The following is a 19527-nucleotide window of genomic DNA, read 5'->3' as shown; positions in this document are numbered from 1 at the left end:
AACATATATCAAAAATATAAACTTTATATGAACAAGAATGATTTTATTTGTATCCCATGTTGATAATGATAACGTACACTAAGAAACTCCAGGCAAATAGGTTTACTTATTAAAATAAAACATAGGCTTTCCTGCATCATCCCTCTCCTTAGCTAGAAACATGGCCTATTTCTCACATTCTCACTGCTCTTAAGCTGAAGACACAAGCCACCACTTTGCTCTTGAAGCATTACAAAAACCAAAATATAGCTACAGCTAATTTGGGGCACTAAAATTGTCCCAGCCAGCCCAATTCCCTGGCATATAGATTGTCTCTAGCTTCCTAAAGGAATTCACACAATTGACTTATAGCTTAATTTGGAATTCTATTCACAAAAAATCGTACAATTTTGTGATCTGAAACCACACTTTCTGGACTTTTGATCTAGTTTCTAAACTGAGATCAGGTGGGCACTACTCTATCAAGACTACAAAGATAAACAGCAGAGCAGTAAAAACTTGACCTCTGAAACCCCTTCCCTCACTACTGAGTAATGGGGCATCAGAAAGGATGTCACAAGGGTAACGGCCCTCTCTTTCCCATATGTTAAGAACCTACCTCTCTCAGTCTCGCCTTTTTAAGGAAGCAGGCCCACTTGGCTAATTCATTTGTAATTCGAACAAGCTGTGGCCTCCTGAATCTTAAAGCACTAGAATCAGAAAGTCAGATGAAAGAGGCCTCAGGCTTCAAGCCACCAACTTTAGCTCAATATTCAAGTCAACTTGGCTCTCCTGGCTAAAGACAAATTAGTCTCCCTCAAATAAAATGTATCAGGAGGAAATGAGATCACTGGAAATGTCAGACACAGCTTTCAAAAGTGAGCCATCTAAGGTTTCACTCAGGCATAGGAAAACTCCCCTGATTAGCTTCTGGCCAGCATCCTTTCCCTAGAAAACAGCCAGATCTCAGAGGGGCAGAGAACAAAGCAGTACTCAGTGGGGGGTTACAGAGACAGGCTTATCACTACCAAGCTGTTAATCTGCCCTCTCATCAGAAACAAACCTAATTCTATTCCTTCCTTCCTCTATTTAGATAATATATTTTCCTTTTCCCATGCTTCTCAGAGCTAAGCTGCCTGCAAGTAGAGACTATGCCTTCCCTGCATTCTTAAAGACTGTTTCACAAACTATCACCACAATTTGTCAAACTAAGACAGTTAAGTGAGGAAATAACAACTTGGTTCTTAAGGCCATAGCCAGACTCTTAGAGGAACAACTTTCAAGTAACGCAGGTACCAAAAAGATATCAGCAATTTTCTACTTACCTTAATACATCCAACTATTGTAGTTGTAAGAGCAGAATTATACTGCGTGCAGAGTACCGTGGCATACATTAAGATAAACCTAGAATGAAGAAGGATGAGGTATAAAATCCAGTTTCTTACTTTATAATAATCTCTAGCCAAGATAAACATCAGTGTTGGCCAACCCAGCACATTCTAGTCACTGACCAGCTATGAATTTTCCCCACCTCACTGCTTCTTATCCAGCAGCTTCAGAATTTTTAAAATTTCCCTAAAGAGAAACATATTCATCTCCTTATCAAGTGTTTTTCCTTCCTGCCCTCATCAAAACCCTGAACCATCACAAATAATCATGAGTATTTTTATTAGCCCATGCTTCCTACTAATACACCTAAGCCAGACAGACAGAAAGCTCAGAGCTCACAGACCCTAAAACTCAGTTGTGCACCTTCCATGAGGACAACATGTCCTCTGGGCTAGGATGAAGGCAAAAGAGATCCTTAGATATGAAAGAAACCAAATTAAAGCTACTTTAAGAGAGAATATAGGTTCACTTAACAACTAAGTGGCAGCAGCTGGAATGCTCTGATTTACACTGAGGCTTCTGAGCCTGGCTTAGTACCAAGGCATCATGTCAACTTTATTTTGAAGCACCTGCTCACTATGTGCCAGATCCAGTCACAAATAGCAACTAAACTGACAGGCTGAGGGAAAAAAACACATTAGAGAAATACGGAGGTGAGGAGAAGGGACATGTTTGCAGGTACCCTCTCATCCTTTACATACTCTCTTCTATGAGGAAGAAAACATGGTAAGGAGGGGTCAGTCTGCCCCAAATTCAAATGCTGCCACTGCCACCTACAAACTGTGCAAATTTAAACAATTTACTTAATTGTCTGAGCTGGCTTTCGCATAGGTAAGGGCATGACACTGTCAAATGGTCAGTATAGAGATAAAACTACATAGTGCATATTGAAATATAATGGTGCTTATTAAACAGCAGGTTATCAGGTAAATTGTTTCTTTATCCTTCTAAGGTATCCATTCAGTAGCTAAGAGCACATTCCCAAGGGCTGTGAAACCACCTGAATCTGGAGACTTAATTATCCTAGGCTGACACACTCAGGAGATCTAATAAGATACTGAGAAATGAGGAAGGCAAATTTCTCTAATCTATTTCTTTAGGATAACTATCTACTAAGGAGGTAGCAAAGGCTTACCCCATCACACAGGAGAGGGTGAACTGCAGAAGAAAGAGGGTGTCAGCCCAGCCTTCAAACTCCATAGCCTGCAATACACAAGAAAGCATTAAATTTTAGACTAGACCTTCAAAATCAGCTATCCCATTTTAAAGGAAATCCTTCTATGAGTCTGCCTCCAACACAGACACAGATACAAAGAAAGACACACACAGGTATACATTTCCCTGAATCACTCCAAGGATAGAAAGTGATGTTCAAAGAGTTCATGTATATAGAGTTGAATCAGTAAATAGTTGCATACGATTTTCTCCCATCAAAAATGTAGCGTGGGGGGGGGGGGTTTGTACTTCTCACTATTGGGGCAAAGAAACTGGTATTTCCTTGAAGGCACAAGCCACATTTGGCTAATCTCGGTTCCTTCAGATGGCTATTAATGTACTAGTACTAAAGACTTTCTCAAATACTACAATATGTTTCCTTTCTGTAACATGTGAAAGCTTAAGTACAGCCTTAGTTATACAAATTCAGCTGAGGTCATTTCAAGGAGAATGATTGTTTTAAAACAGTTGATTCTAAAAACAAGGTTATTTTGTGTTGTTATTGCTGTCTGTGTTAAGCCAAAGGAAAAGAATGAAGATAAATGAAGGGTATACTGATTGTCTCATCTCTTGTCCAAAAGAAATGGATTCTCTCTCAAGTACATAGTTGTTTTTGCAATAAGAGTTTGATAAGCAAATGTGAGAAATATTCCACCTTTTATCTCTGCCAACCTGTCCAGCTTCAACTTTTGCAACTTCCAAATAAATCTCATGGTTCCAGGGCTCCAACAATACTAGGCTCCCTGTGACTTATAAAACTTCACATACAGTTTCTTACTTGCATGCCTTTGCCTGAAATGTCCTTCCCCTCAGCATTGGTCTGACTCCTGTTAAGCCAACAAATTAAAACTCAAGGCTCCCTTGTGAGGCCTTCCCTGATCAAGTACTCCTTCCTTTGTGCCTCAGTACTCTTCTCTAGAGTTCTTGTCTCTCTGAACTGTAAATCTTTCTATACCATGTCTATAGACTGAGCTCCCTGAAAGGAGGACCGACATCACATTTATCTAATCATATTTCTAACAGTGCTTGACAGATATAGACAGTTTGTTTACAGTTCTTTGTTGAGGTAGAATACATGAAAAATAAACTAATTTTAAGTGTTCAACTCAACGAGTAGTCACCAATGTATAATCATGTAATCACCCATTACAATCATGATAGCCGGGTGCGGTGGCTCAAGCCTGTAATCCCAGCACTTTGGGAGGCCGAGGCGGGTGGATCACAAGGTCAAGAGATCGAGACCATCCTGGTCAACATGGTGAAACCCCGTCTCTACTAAAACTACAAAAAATTAGCTGGGCATGGTGGCGCGTGTCTGTAGTCCCAGCTACTCAGGAGGCTGAGGCAGGAGAACTGCCTGAACCCAGGAGACAGAGGTTGCGGTGAGCCGAGATCGCGCCATTGCACTCCAGCCTGAGCAACAAGAGCGAAACTCCGTCTCAAAAAAAAAAAAAAAAAATACAATCATGATAAAGAAATCAACTGTTTCCAAAGTTCCCTCCTCCCCATTGACAGTCAATCACCCCTCCATTTCTAGCCCCTGGCAACCTCTGATCTACTTTTTGTTACTACAGCTTTGCTGTTCAACAATTGACTACAAGTGGAATTGTATAGCATGTACTCTTGTGTCTTCCTTCTCTTTCACTTGGCATTATGCTCCTAGGACTCTTCCATGCTGTCTATATATCAGTAATTCATTCATTTTTACTGCCAATTAGTATTCTATCTTATGGGTATACCATAATTTGTTTATCTAAACATCAGGTAATAGACATTTATTTGGGTTATTTCCACAAGTTATTATGGAACTTGTACCTTTGGATACAAGTCTCTCAATAGACATATTTTTATTTTGGGTAAATTTTATTGGGTAAATATCTAGAAAATGGGATTGCTGGTTCATTTGGTTAAGTGTATTTTTAACTTTGTAAGAAACTGCCAAACTGTTTTCCAAAGTAGCTACACAATTTTGTATTCTCACTGGCACTGTATGAGAGCTCGCACTGCTCTACATTCTCACCAACATTAGAACTGTTATAGTCCATTCTCATAAGTGGGTAAGTGGTATTCTGTAATTGTAATTTGCATTTCCCTAAAGACTATCGAGGTTCACTATCTTTTAATGTGGTTCTTTGACATCAGCACTTCTTCTTTGATGAAGGGTCTAAATCTTTTGCCAATTTTTGTTGTTGTTGTTGAGAAAGAGTCTTGCCCTGTCACTCAGGCTGGAGTGCAGTGCTGCAATCTCAGCTCACTGCAACCTCTGCCTCTCCGGTTTAAGCAATTCTCCTGCCTCAGCCTCCCGAGTAGCCGGGATTACAGGTATGTGACATCACACCTAGTTAATTTTTGCATTTGTAGTAGAGTCGGGGTTTCCCCAAGTTGGCCAGGCTGGTCACGAACTCCTGACTTCAAGAGATCTGCCCACCTCGGCCTCCCAGAGTGCTGGGATTACAGGCGTAAGCCATCGCACTTGGCCTCTTTTGCCAAATTTTTATTCATGTTATTTGTCTTCTTATGATAGAGCTGCACAAATTTTAAAAAATATATTCTGAATAAAAGTCCTTAATCATGCATGTATTATGCCATATACACATACATACATAAAATAAAAATATTTTCTCCCTGTGTGTCACTCACCTTCCATTTTCTTTCCTTTCTTTTTTTTTTTTTTTTTTGAGACAGAGTCTTACTCTGTCGCCCAGGCTGGAATGCAGCGGCACAATCTCGGCTCACTGCAACTTCCGCCTCCTGGGTTCAAGTGATTCTCCGACCTCAGCCTTCTGAGTTGCTGGGATTACAGGCACTGGCCACCATGACTGGCTAATTTTCGTAATTTTTAGTAGAGATAGGGTTAAGCCATGTTGGCCAGGATGCCTGTGAACTTCTGATCTCATGTGATCTGCCTGCCTTGGCCTCCCAAAGTGCTGGGATTACAGGTGTAAAGCCACCATGCCCAGCCTCACCTTGCATTTCTTAATAGTGTCTTTTGAAGTGTAAAAAATGTTAATGTTGATGTAGTCTAATAACAATATTGTCTTTTATAATTCTTGCTTACAACTTTTTAATGAAACTTGAGTGTAACCTGAAGTCCAAGATTTTCTCCTATCTTTTCTTCTACTTTTATGGTTTTAGCTCTTACAGTTAGGTCTATGATGCTTTTAATATTAGTTTGCTAGAACTGCCATAACAAAGCACCACAAAACTGAGTAGCTTAAACGGCAGAAATTTGTTGTCTCACAGTTCTGGAGGCTAGAAGTCCAAGATCAAAGTGTCTATGGGGTTGGCTCCTTCTAAGAACTGAGACAGAGAATCTTTTCCTTGCCTCTCCCCTAGCTTCTAGTGGTTTGTTGGCAATCTTTGGTATTCTTTAGCTTGTAGAAGTATCACCCTGAAGTCTAACTTCATGTTCACATGGTGTTCTCCCTATGTGCATACCTGTGTCCTAATTCCCCACCCCCCACCCGGGCTTTTTTTTTTTTTTAAAGACAAGGTCTAGCTTTGTCAAGCTCTTGCTTCGTCACCCAGTCTGGAGTACAGTGGCATGATCATGCTTCATAGCAACCTTGAACTCCAGGGTTCAAATAATCCTCCCACCTCAGCCTCCTGAATAGCTAGGACTACAGGTGTGCACCACCACATCTGGCTAATATATTTTAAATTCTTTTGTAGAGATGCAGTCTTGCTTTGTTGCCCAGGTTGGTCTCAAACTTCTGGCCTCAAGCAATCCTTCCACCTTGGCCTCCCAAAGCACCAGGATTATAGGTGTGAGCTACTCTGCTGGTCCTTGATTTCCCTTTGTAATAAGAACACCAATTAGAAACCCACCCTACTCCAGTATAACCCGATCCTAATTACACCTCAATCATCCCATTTTGAAATAAGATTATATTGTTAGGTACTAGGGGTTAGGACTTCAATATATGAATCTGAAAGGGGAGGGACACAATTTAACCTATAACACTTTCCAGATTAATGTTTGTATATTCCACAAGGTCAGAGTCTAGGTTCACTACTTTGCATACAGATGTCAAATTGTTCTAGCAACATTTGTTGAAGACATTATCTTTTCCTCATTGATTTATTTTCATATCTTTGACAAAAATGACTGCCTGCATGGTATATTTCTATTTCTAGATTCTCTGTTCTGTTTCACTGGTGTGTCTACTCTTAATCCAATATCACAGTGTCTTGATTACTGAAGCTTTATAAGAAGTGTTGAAATCGAGTAGGATATATCCTCTAAAACAGTTCTTTTTGAAAACTGATTTGACTACACTAAGTCCTTTGCAATTCCACATAAATTTTAAAATCTGCTTGTCAATTTCTACAAAAATCTTGCAATATAGTTGGGGTGGTGTTGAATCTATAGATGAATTTGGTAAGAACTAACAAATTAATATCAAACTGTCTAATTCATAAACATAAAAATCACTTATTTCGGTCTTTTAAAATTTATCTCCCTAGTGTTTTGTAGTTTTTAGCATACAGATAACATATTTTGTTAAATTTATCCCCAAGTACTTTATAATCTGAAGGTATTATAAATAGTATTTTTTACTTAGCTTTCAAGTGTTCACTGCTGTTGTGAACACTATTGTTAATTTTTGCATGCTGACCTTGTACTGTGTAACCTTGTTAATTAGTTCCAATTTTCTCTAGACTATTTTTCTACAGATAGCATGTTTTTAATATACACAGTTTTGCTTCTTCCTTTCTAATCTATATTATACAGATGAAGTTCTCCAACATAACAATGAATAGAACACTATATGAACACAGACATCCTCACCTTGTTCTCAAATCTTAGTGAAAAAGTATTCAGTCTTTCACCATTAAATATGTTAGCAATAGATTCTTTGGCAGATGTCCTTTATTACACTAAGAAAGTTCCCTTCTATTCCTAGTTTACTGAGAATTCTACACTCATGAGTGGGTCTCACATTTTGTCAAATAGGTTTTCTGCATCTATTGAGAATAGTTCTACTGTATTCTTGTTAATATGGTAAATTGCACTGATCAAATCTTAACTAACCTTAATTACTGAGATAAACACAATGTGGTCAAGATATATTGTCCTTTTAATATATTGCGGGATTTTTTTGTGCTGTAATTTCTCCCCCCTTATAATGTTTTTGTCAGATTTTGGCAGAAGGTAATCCTAGCCATATAAAATCAACAGGGAAGTGTTCTATTTTCTAGAAAGAATTTACATAGAATTATTATCATTTCTTTCTTAAATTTTTTATCAAATTCTCCAGTGAAGCAATCAGGGCCTGAAGTTTTCTTTTGAGGTAAGTTTTTAACTACAAATTCAATTTATTTAACATATATAGGGCTCTAATAGCCCTATTAATTAGGGCTAATGATTAATTTTAATTAAACAGAACCATTTAATTACTGCATTAGTCTCTTATGCTGCCATGAAGGAATACCTGAGACTGGGTAACTTATAAAGGAAAGAGGTGTAATTGACTCACAGCTCCACATAGCTGGGGAGGCCTTAGGAAACTCACAAACATGGCAGAAGGCACCCCTTCTTAAGGCAGAGGGAGAGAGAATGAGTGCCCAGCAAAGGGGAAACTCTCTTAAAAAATCATCAGCTCTCGTAAAAACTAATTCATTATCATGAGAACAGGATGGGGGAAACTGTCCCCATGATTCAATTATATCTACCAGGTCCCTCCCATGGCACATGGGGATTAAGGGAACTACAATTAAAGATGAGATTTGGGTGGGGACACAGCCAAACTGTATCAATTACTTAACACAGTAGAGCTATTCATACGTTAACTATTTCTTCTTGAGTGAGCTTTGGTGCCTAGTTTGTCTTTTCCAAGAATCTGTCTATTTTATCTCAGTTGTCAAGTTTATTGGCATAATATTGTTCATAATATTCCCTTACTCTTTTAAAATACACCTGCTCTGTAATGAGGTCCCTCTTTCATTTTTGATATTGGTAATTTGTGTAAACTCACTTTTGGTCTAATCAATTGGCTACGAATTAGCAATTTTATTATAATCTTAAAAAAAAAAAAATCCCAGCTTTTGGTTTCATTGGTTTTATTTTATTGATTTCTAGTCTTATCTTACAATTCTTACGTTTACTTTGGGTTTAATTTTCTAGTTTCCTTTTCTTTTTCTTTTTAAAAGATGGGTCTCACTATATTGCCCAGGCTGGCTGTGAACTCCTGATCTCAAGTAATCTTCCTACCTCAACCTCCCAAAATGTTGGAATTACAGGCACGAACCACCTCGCCCCAGCTACTTATAGGCTTAGATCACTCATTTTGGATCTTTGTTCTTTTCTAAAATAAGCATTTATGGATTTAATTTATAGAATTAATTTTATGGATTTCCCTCTATATACTGCCTTAGCTGCATTCCAGAAATTTTCCCTTGTTATGGTTTTTTTGTTTTTTGAGACATGCTCAAAAACAGCCATGGTCTGTTGCCCAGGCTGGAGTGCAGTGGTGCTATCTTAGCTCACTGCAACCTCCGCCTCCTGGATTCAAGTGATTCTCATGCTTGTCTCCCAAGTAGCTAGGATTACAGGTGTGTGCCATCACACCTGGCTAATTTTTATATTTTGAGTAGAGATGAGGTTTTGCCATGTTGGCCAGGCTGGTCTCAAACTCCTGACCTCAAGTGATCCACCAGCTTCGGCCTCCCAAAGTGCTGGGATTATAGGAGTGAGCCACCAGTCCTGGCCACTATGTTGTGCTTTGATTTTCATTTGGTTCAAGATATTTTCTAATTTTCTTTGTGATTTTTCTTTCATGTATGAATTATTTAGAGGTGTGCTAATTTGCAAATATTTGGGGATTTTCCAAATATCTATGCCATTAATTTCTACCTTAACATTGTTCTGGTCAGAGAATATACTTGATATAATTTCAATTCTTTTAAACTATTAAGACTGGCTTTATGGCCCAGAATATAGTTTATCTTGGTATAACCCAATGTGCACTTGAAAAGAATGTGTACTCTGCTGTTGTTGAGCGGAATGTTCTGTAAGGTCAAGTAGATCAAGCTTGTTGACAGTATTATCCAAGTCTTCTATACTTTACTTTCAGTTTCACTGTTTTATCAATTACTGAGTTAAAAATACTAAGATCACAACTGTAATTGTGGGCTGGTCTATTTCGCCTTTCTGTTCTATCAGTTTTTACTTCACATATTTTGGAGCTCTCTCATCAAGAATATATACACTTAGGACAATTATATCCTTTTGAGGAATTAACCCATTTTATCATTAAATTTTCCTCTTTATTGTATAGTTTCCTTTATATTCTATGTTTATTGAGCTTCTTGTATGTGTGCCTTTAAAGTTTTCATCCAATTTGGGAAAAACAAATTTCTGCTCCCACCCTTCAAAGACTTCTTAATATTGCCCCATGGGTTACTAACACTGTGTTCATTTGCTTTACAATCTTTTTTCCTCTACATGCTTCATCTTGGACAGTTTCTATTCCTGTCTTTAATGCACTGATCTTTTCTTCTAATCTGCTATTTCTTTCCACTTTATTTTTCAATTCAGATATTTTCATAAGTTCCAGATTAATCTTTTGTTTCTATGGCTTTCTTTTCTCTTCTCACCCTTTCTTAACAATCCTTCACAGCCTGTCATCCAAAGACTGAAAAATGATTGATAAAGGTTTGGTTTTCTTGTACCTTAATGCAGGAAGGTAAACCCTGTCCCTGTTATTCCATTATGGCTAGGAATTGAAACACCACATTCAGTTCCTGATTTGAATTATAAACCTGTAGCAAATGATGTTTCCACTAGGAAGCTTTACACAAAAACCTAAGTTGCACATTACCATCTTTCCTGCCAAACTCTCCAGAACACTAAATGCTACTTTTATCAGGTTTCTTACTAAGTACGTATACATATATGGATATTTTTCTTTATGTGACTATCTCTTCAGACAGACACTGCAAATACTTTGATGATTTATCTCTGTATCCATGTTACTTAACAAAGTGATCAGAAAATAGTAGGTTTCTAGTAAGTTTGCTGGATGAATGAAGATATGAGAACTCATGCATACAATCTCATGCCATGCTCTTTCATACTTGTAAACACAACCTACTCTCTGATGAAAAATCAGTAAAGCACAATAAAATGGCCTAGGACTCAGGAGACCAGCTTCTGCTACCAAAACTATAAGTTCCTGGAAAGCAGAAAATGTGTCATATGTCATTTTTGCAGCGTTCCATGCACTTATAAGTGCTAAGCACAAATACTAATGGCAATGGATTAAACATCCATAATCTGTGGCCCAGCATCATTTTCTACACACAGATGAGTTGAACTTTGCTTTTTTTTTTAATCCCTGACCCTCTCTAAACTTTGCTTTTTAATATACCCATGCACTGCTTGTACATGCTATTAACTGTATTTAAGTTTCATGTTAACTCTACATAGTTTGTTTTTAAATAACAACTTTATTTCACATTTATCTGAAACTGGACCAGAATCTCGGCTATGCTTATATTTTACTTATTCTCAGTTTGCCTTTTTTCCCGCCCCACTCCCAGCTTTATTAAGGTATAGTTAACAAAACATATAATTTTAACTTACTTCTAATAATTAAAGGTCATTTGAACTGCATATAGCTCATTAGCTTTGCACTCAGTTTAACTTTTCTTTCTTTGAACAGAGAAAGCGTAACAATTAGTCAATGGAAAGGTTACACATGCCCTACAGGAAAGCCCACTGTACCTTAAAAAGCAGGTGGACCAGGATTCAGAAGCCTGGTATCTTGTACCATCTCACCACCGCTTCATTATGCTAGACTGAGCTTCTGTGAAAGAGAACTGCCTGGGTATCAAGATTTCTTTCAGTTGTGCTAAGTGTATTAGATCAGCTTGAAAAGTAGAGACTTTATTCGACCCAAGCTAAAACACATAAAAGAAATCTCAGGCAGGCTGGGTGCAGTGGCTCACACCTGTAATCCCAGCACTTTGGGAGGCCTAGGCAGGAGGATCACGAGTTCAGGAGTTTGAGACCAGCCTGACCAACATGATGAAACCCCATCTCTATTAAAAAAAGAAAAAAAAAAAAAATCTCAGGCATAAAACCTTTCCTCCAACTCTAAATTATCTTCTCTTCCTGGCTAAGCTATTCTTTTACCCCAAAGTCACTATGAATAGACAATAAACTGTTGTATGGGACACTGATAATTCTCTGAACCTTAGTTTCTACATAGGTACAAAGAGGAATAATAAGGCCTCACCTACAGGGTTGTTACCAAAATTACAAAAAAAATATGGATACAATCACTAACATGAAGGAAATCTGGATCAATAAATGATGTCAGCTACTATATATAATCATTATTTTTAATTTTTTTTTTTTTGAGTCGGAGTTTCGCTCTTGTTACCCAGGCTGGAGTGCAATGGCGTAATCTCGGCTCACAGCAACCTCCGCCTCCTGGGTTCAGCAATTCTCCTGCCTCAGCCTCCTGAGTAGCTGGGATTATAGGCACGCGCCACCATGCCCAGCTAATTTTTTGTATTTTTAGTAGAGACGGGGTTTCACCATTTTGACCAGGATGGTCTCGATCTCTTGACCTCGTGATCCACCCGCCTCGGCCTCCCAAAGTGCTGGGATTACAGGTGTGAGCCACCGCGCCCGGCCATTATTTTTAAATTTTTAAAATCTGTTACCTAATAGTAGAAAGTAGTAAGAATTATTTGGCAAAGACCTCAAATAAACCTCTCCATAAACCTGCTTTTTCTCTCCTTTAGTTCTAAACATCTCCTCTGCTTTCAGAATACAATTCTGGCATCTACTAAGTCCCATGTGCCAGGCCCCAGGCAGGCTTTGGGGCACTATGCTAAAGATGGTTTAATCAGGCCTCCTGATAATCAAGGAGCAAATCATAAAAAAGTGCTGCTATGTATTTTTGGAGTGCTTTATAGTTTATCAAGTGCTTCTGTATGTATCATGTCATTTGATTGCCATGACAACCCTGTGCGACAGAAAGGCCAGATCTTATTATACCGAGAAGACGAGAGACTTACTTTAGGTCACACAGGTTATATATGGTAAACATGAGTCTACATATGCTAATCCTAAAGCTCTCTACATTGAACATTACATTTGATTCAGAAAAATGCCCCAAATATATATTGTACAGTCTCATTTAGGGACATAATAATGATACCTGCAGGATATTAAAACAGATTTCATGGATATGATTCCATTCAGATAAAATTCAAAAACAGAAATGTAATTCTCATGGGATTTTTTTTTTTTCTTTCTCTAAGTATTTGGCCTGTCTCTGGAGAAAGCCGGTCTCACAGAAACAGATCTTTGGCTGCAACAAAAGCAGCAGCAGCCATTTGAAAGTACAGCTGTAGGAAAAACAGAACGCTGGCAGCCCCTACAATGCAAAGGACCCCATTCTCCCTGCCGTAAAGATAGCATTAAAAAACAAAAAACAAAAAAAACTACTGCTTATAAAGTGCCTATTATGTACCGGGCTCAGAAACATTCAGTAAATTATCCAAAATTATCTAGCTAGTAAGTACCTGTTCAGCTCCGTAACCTATAGTCTTTCCATCTGTACTGCAGGAAAAAAACAAACAAACAAAGGCAAGGCAACAACATGTTCTCAATTGTTTTCCTTTACGGCTTCACATGGTTACCCATCAGTGAGCCAAACAGCAGAAGTTCTAATTCTAACTGCCATTAACTTTCTGTGTGGCCATGATAGTTATTTAACATCAATGAGCCTCTACCTATACTACAAATGTAGAAAACAGTCTGCTCTATCTGACTCTTGTGAGGATCAACTGAGAGACTGAAATACAGACACTTTAAATGTACATAGAGAATTTACATACAGAAAGATTATTCACTTCAACTGCCACCACTGTTATCTCTTGGTGGTAGATTTGCAAGTGAATTTTTTATTCTTCCTAAGATAGGAACAGAAGTCGTGGTGAGCATATATTTTGTTATCAAGAAAAAAAAAACATTTAAAATGAAACAAAACTTCTGGTTCTAGAGAAAGCTCTGATAAAGAGTCACTGTGAAGAGAATGACCTACCTGGTCACACAGAACTAAATGGACTCTCTGCCACAAGGCCTGGAATCTTCAATTTTGGCTGACTGGTAGCAGTGATTACAGATTTAAATATAAAAAGATGCTTTCTTAGGCTTTACTTCTGTTTTGAATAAAGTCTTTAGTGCTACAGGTGCCAGCAGTATAATGTAAATACCCCAGGAGTGAAAACAATGTCTCATAATCAAAGGGAGACAGCAAATGTTATATGGACCTACCACTACCTACGACTACACTTTTTTTTTTAATTGTTATTTTTTTTGTGGGCACATAGTCAGTGTATACATTTATGAGTTATTTGAGGCTATTTTGATACAGCCATGCAATGTGTGATAATCACATCAGGGTTAATGGGGTATTTATCCCCTCAAGCATTTATCCTCTGTATTACAAACAATCCAAATTAAACTCTTTTAGTTATATTTTGAAATGTACAGTTATTTTGTACAATAGTCACACTGTTGTACTACCAAATACTAGGTCTTACTTACTTTTGTAACCATTTTTTGTACCTCTTAACCCTTCCAGCTTTCCTCCCATACCTCCCTACAATCCTTCCCAGCCTCTAGTAACCACCTACTCTCTATCACCATGAGATTGATTATTTTAATGTTTAGTTCCCATAAATGAGAACAGAACATGTGAACTTTGTCTTTCTGTGTCTGGCTTATTTCATTCACTTAACATAATGACCTCCAGTTCCATCCGTGTCGTTGATCTGGATCTCCATTTTTATGGCTGAATAGTGCTCCACTGTTTGTATGTACTGTAACACATTTTTTTTTATCCAGTTATCTTTTGATAGACACTTGAGTTGCTTCCAAATCTTTGTTACTGTGAATAGTGCTGCAATAAACAGAGGATATCTCTTCACTTTCTTTCGGGTATATACCCAGCAGTGGGATTGCTAGATTGTATGGTAGCTGTGTTTTTAGTTTTTTGCAGAACCTCCAAACTGTTCTCCATATCGGTTGTACTAATTTACATTCTCATCAACAGTGTATGAGGGTTCCCTTTTATCCACATCCTTGCCAGCATTTGTTATTGTCTAACTTTTAGATAAAAGCCTTTTTAACTGGGGTTAAATATCTCATTGTAGTTTTTGTTTGCATTTCTCTGATGATCAACAATGTTTAGTACTTTTTCTTCTTATGTTTATTTATTTATTTATTTGAGACAGAGTCTCGCTCTGTCACCCAGGCTGGAGTGCAGTGGCATGATCTTGGCTCACTGCAACCTCTGCCTTCTGGGTTCAAGCGATTCTCCTGCCTCAGCCTCCAGAGTAGCTGGGACTACAGGCACATGTCACCATGCCCAGCTAATGTTTGTATTTTTAGTAGAGATGGGGTTTCACCATATTAGCCAGGACGGTCTTGATCCCCTGACCTCATGATCTACCTGCCTCGGCCTTCCAAAGTGCTGGGATTATAGGCGTGAACCACCACGTCCAGCCAGCACTTTTTCATATTGAGGGAATGTGTTCTCTTTCCGGGTCCATGAGGGGGAGTAGTTTTAAAGGCAAGAATTTCCTAGCACCATGCCCCGCTCCCATCTCTCTCCATCTGGAAAATTTAATGGTTTATGTTTGAATTTCGAGGGGGAGGGAAGAAATTAAAAGTCAATCATCCCAGTCGAAGTTTAAAAAGAACTTCTTTCATTGGCCAGAGGAACTTGGGAAGGTGGGAATTTCTCCCAGGATAAATTCTCCTGCTCCTTCACCCACCGTGGATTTCTAGCTCTCTGGAATCCCCTCCTACATGGTGAGAGCTCCCTTTCCCCTCTGGGATTTTCCCTCTGGAATCTCCTTCCACACTCTTCATGGAAATCTTTCTCTTCTTCTCCTTTTCTACACTTTTCTCTACCGAAATAAAGTCACCTTTCTGCAACACTTCTCAGGTCCGATATTTACTTTTACAAGCATACGGTGCAACTGCAGTGGTCTCATTGCTTATTCTTTAAGAGATTGGAGGCCAAGAACCCACGGCATTTTCTTGGGGGAGTTGTGCCTCACCAGCACCCAAGAAAAAAACCCGGTTACAATATGACTGCCATCTGTATGTCTTCTTTTGAGAAATGTCTATTCAGATCTTTTGCCCATTATTTTAACCAGATTACTAGATTTTTTCCTATAGAGTTGTTTTGCAAATATTTTATTTTCTTCCATTCTGTTGGTTGTCTCTTGACTGTTAATTGTTTTCTTCACTGTGCAGAAGCTTTTTAACTTGATGTGATTCCATTTACCAATTTTTACTTTGGTTGTCTGTGGCTTGTGGGGTATTACTAAGAAATCCTTGCCCAGGCCAATGTCCTGGAGAGTTTCCCCAATATTTTCTTCTACTAGTTTCATAGTTTAAAGTTTTAGATTTAACTCTTTATTCCATTTTGATTTGGTTTTTGTCTAAGCCAGGAGACAGTCATCTAGTTTCACTTTTTTTTTTTTTTGTACCTTATTCTAGGATAATTACTTGGTCACTAGTTTCGTTTTTTTGCATCTGTTTATCTAGCTTTCCCTGAACCATAAGTTGAAGATACTGTCCTTTCCCCAGTATATGTTCTCGGCACCATTGTCAAAAATGAGTTTACTGTAGATGTATGGATTTAGTTCTGTGTTCTATATTCTGTTCCACTGATCTATGCATCTGTTTTTATGAGAGTACCATGTTGTTTTGGTTACTATAGCTCTGTAGTATAACTGGAAGTCAAGTAATGTGACTCCTCCAGTTTTGTTCTCTTTACTTAGTATAGCTTTGGCTATTCTGAGTCTTTTGTGGTTCTACATAAATTTTAGAATAGTTTTTTTCTATTTCCGCTAAGAATTTCACTGGTATTTTGACAGGGATTGCATTAAATCTGTAGATTGCTTCAGGTAGCATGAACATTTTAACAATACTGATTCTTCCAATCCATGAACATGGAATAAATTTCCATTTTCTTGTGTCCTCTACAATTTTTCTTGCATCAGTGTTTTCTAGTTTTCACTGTAGAGACTTTCACTTCTTTGGTTAATTTTAAGTTAACATATTTTATTTTATTTATAGCTATTATAAATAGAATTACTTTCTTGATTTCCTTTTCAGATTTTTTGCTATTGGCATATGGAAATGCTGCTGATTTGTATATGTTGATTTTGTATCCTGCAATATTAATGAATTTGTTTAGCAGTTCTAATAGTTTCATGGTGGAGTCTTTAGGTTTTTCTAAGTACATTATTGTATCATCTGCAAACCAGGATAATTTGACTTCTTTTTCAATCCGGATGCCCTTTCTTTCTCTTGTCTGATTGATTTAAATAGGACTTTCAGTATTATGTTGAGTAACAGTGGTGAAAGTGGCCATCCTTGTTGTGTTCTGATCTTAAAAAAAAAGGCAGGCTGGGCGCGGTGGCTCAAGCCTGTAATCCCTGCACTTTGGGAGGCCGAGGCGGGTGGATCACGAGGTCAAGAGATCGAGACCATCCTGGTCAACATGGTGAAACCCCGTCTCTACTAAAACTACAAAAAAAATTAGCTGGGCATGGTGGTGCCTGCCTGTAATCCCAGCTACTCAGGAGGCTGAGGCAGGAGAATTGCCTGAACCCAGGAGGCAGAGGTTGCGGTGAGCCGAGATCGCACCATTGCACTCCAGCCTGGGTAACAAAAGCGAAACTCCGTCTCAAAAAAAAAAAAAAAAAAAAAAAAAAAAAAGGCTTTACATTTTTCCCTGTTCAGTATGATACTACCTATTTGTAACCGGGTTTTTTTTCTTGGGTGCTGGTGAGGCACAGCTCACCTGAGAGAATGCTGTGGGTTCCTGGCCTCCAATCTCTTAAAGAATAAGTGATGGGACCACTGCAGGTGGGACGTATGCTCGCAAAAGTAAATATAAGACCCAAGAAAAGAGAAGAAAAGGAGAAGAAGGGAAAGATTTCCATGAAGAGTGTGGAAGGGGATTCCAGAAGCAAAATCCCAGAGGGGAAAGGGAGTTCCCACCAAGTCGGGGAGGATTCCAGAGAGCTGGGAAATCTGGCATGGGTGAAGGAGCAGGGCAATTTATCCTGGGAGAAATTCCCATCTTCCCAAGTTCCTCTGGCCAATGATAGGAGTTTCTTTTAAACTTCCACTGGGGTGATTGACTTTTAGTTTCTTCTTGTGCCCACGAAATCTCCTGGATGGAGAGAGATGGGAGGGGGACATGACACTGGGAAATTCTTGCCCTTAAAACTACTCCCTCTCATGGACCCGGAAAGAGAACACATTCCCTCATATTCATCAGTCATATATTGTTTTTATTATATTGAGGCATGTTTCTTCTCTATCCAGTTTTTTGAGGATTTTTATCATGAAGGGATTTTGAATTTTATCAAATGTTTTCACCAGCATCAATCAATTAAAATGATCATTTGGTTTCTGTCCTTCATTCTGTTCATATGATATATTACATTAATTGATTTGTGTACACTGAACCATCCTTGCATGTCTGGGATAAATCCCACTTGGTCATGATGAATGATCTTTTTAATGTATTACTGAATTCAGTTTGCTAGTATTTTTGTTGAAGATTTCTCCATTACTATTCATCAGTGATACTGGCCTAAGTTCTGTGTTGTGTGTGTGATGTGTGTGTGTTGAGTGTTTAACACATCTTTGTCAGATACCGTTATCAGGGTAATAGTGCCCTTGCAGAATGAATTTGGAAGTATGCCCTCTTTCTCTATTTTTTGAATAGTTTCAGTAAGATTGGTATTAGTTCTTCCTTAAATTTTTGGTAGAATTCAGCAATGAAGCCATATCCATGCTTTCCTTTGCTTGGAGACTTTTTATTGTGGCTTTGCTCTAATTCCTTGTTACTGGTCTGTTCAGGTTTTGGATTTCTACATGGTTCAATTTTGATCAGTTGTATATGTTCAGGAATTTATCCATTTGCTTCAGCTTTTCCATTGGCATACAGTTGCTCACTGTAGCCAATAATGATCTTTTGAACTTTTTGTGGTGTCAGTTGTAATGTCTCCTTTTTTAGCTCTGATATTATTTGGGTCTTCTCTCTTTTTTCTTTTAGTCTGGCTAAACGTTTGCCAATTTTTTCACTTTTCAGAAAATCAACTTTTTGTTTCATTAATCTTTTGTATTGCTTTATTCATTTCATTTATTTCTGCCCTGATCTTTATTATTTCTTTTCTTCTACTAATTTTGGGTTTGGAACCCAAAAGAACTTGCTGTTCTAGTTCTTTAAGATGCATCATTTGGTTGCTTCTTTGAAGTTTTTGTCTTTTTTTTTTTTTTTTTTTTTTTTTTTTTTTTTTTTTTTTTTTTTGTTTTTTTTTTTTTTTTTTTTTTTTTTTTTTTTTTAATATATTTTATTGCACTTTAGGTTCTGAGGTACATGTGCAGAACATGCAGCATTGTTGCATAGGTATATACACGGCAATGTGGTTTGCTGCCTCCATCCCCGTCACCTATATCTGGTATTTTTTCCCATGTTATCCCTCCCCAACTCCCTACCCCCTGCTGTACCTCTCCTAGTTCCCCCCTCACAGACCCCAGTGTGTGATGCTCAACTCCGTGTCCATCTGTTCTCAAGTTCAGCACCCACGTATCAGGGAGAACATGTGGTGTTTGATTTTCTGTTCTTGTGTCAGTTTGCTGAGAATGATTGTTTCCAGATTCATCCATGTCCCTACAAAGGACATGAACTCATGGTTTTTTATGGCTGCATAGTATTCAATGGTGTATATGTGCCACATTTCCTTGTCCAGTCTGTCATGGATGGGTATTTGGGTTGGTTCCAGGTGTTTGCTATTGTAAACAGTGCCACAATGAACATACGTGTGCATGTGTCTTTATCATAGAACGATTTATAATCCTTTGGATATATACCCAGTAATGGGATT

The 19527-nt window shown here is 38.1% G+C and overlaps 1 protein-coding gene across 2 annotated transcripts in view; it reads right to left on the bottom strand.

Moving 5' to 3' along the window:
• SLC35D1 (solute carrier family 35 member D1) overlaps positions 1–19527 on the bottom strand; it is a 57199-nt gene that overhangs the window by 15603 nt on the left and 22069 nt on the right. For both annotated transcript variants that reach the window (XM_017532445.2, XM_017532435.2), the window contains 2 exons: positions 2504–2571; positions 1305–1383 (listed from right to left, as the gene is read on the bottom strand). In XM_017532445.2, the coding sequence (XP_017387934.1) occupies positions 1305–1383; positions 2504–2571 (147 nt within the window). The remainder of the gene's footprint in view (positions 1–1304; positions 1384–2503; positions 2572–19527) is intronic.

The sequence above is a fragment of the Cebus imitator genome, unplaced genomic scaffold, assembly GCF_001604975.1.
Source record: "Cebus imitator isolate Cc_AM_T3 unplaced genomic scaffold, Cebus_imitator-1.0 Scaffold3, whole genome shotgun sequence".
Classification (NCBI taxonomy): Eukaryota; Metazoa; Chordata; class Mammalia; order Primates; family Cebidae; genus Cebus; species Cebus imitator.
The sequence above is the reverse complement of the archived record's forward strand: the minus strand, read 5'-3'. Positions and strand labels throughout refer to the sequence as shown.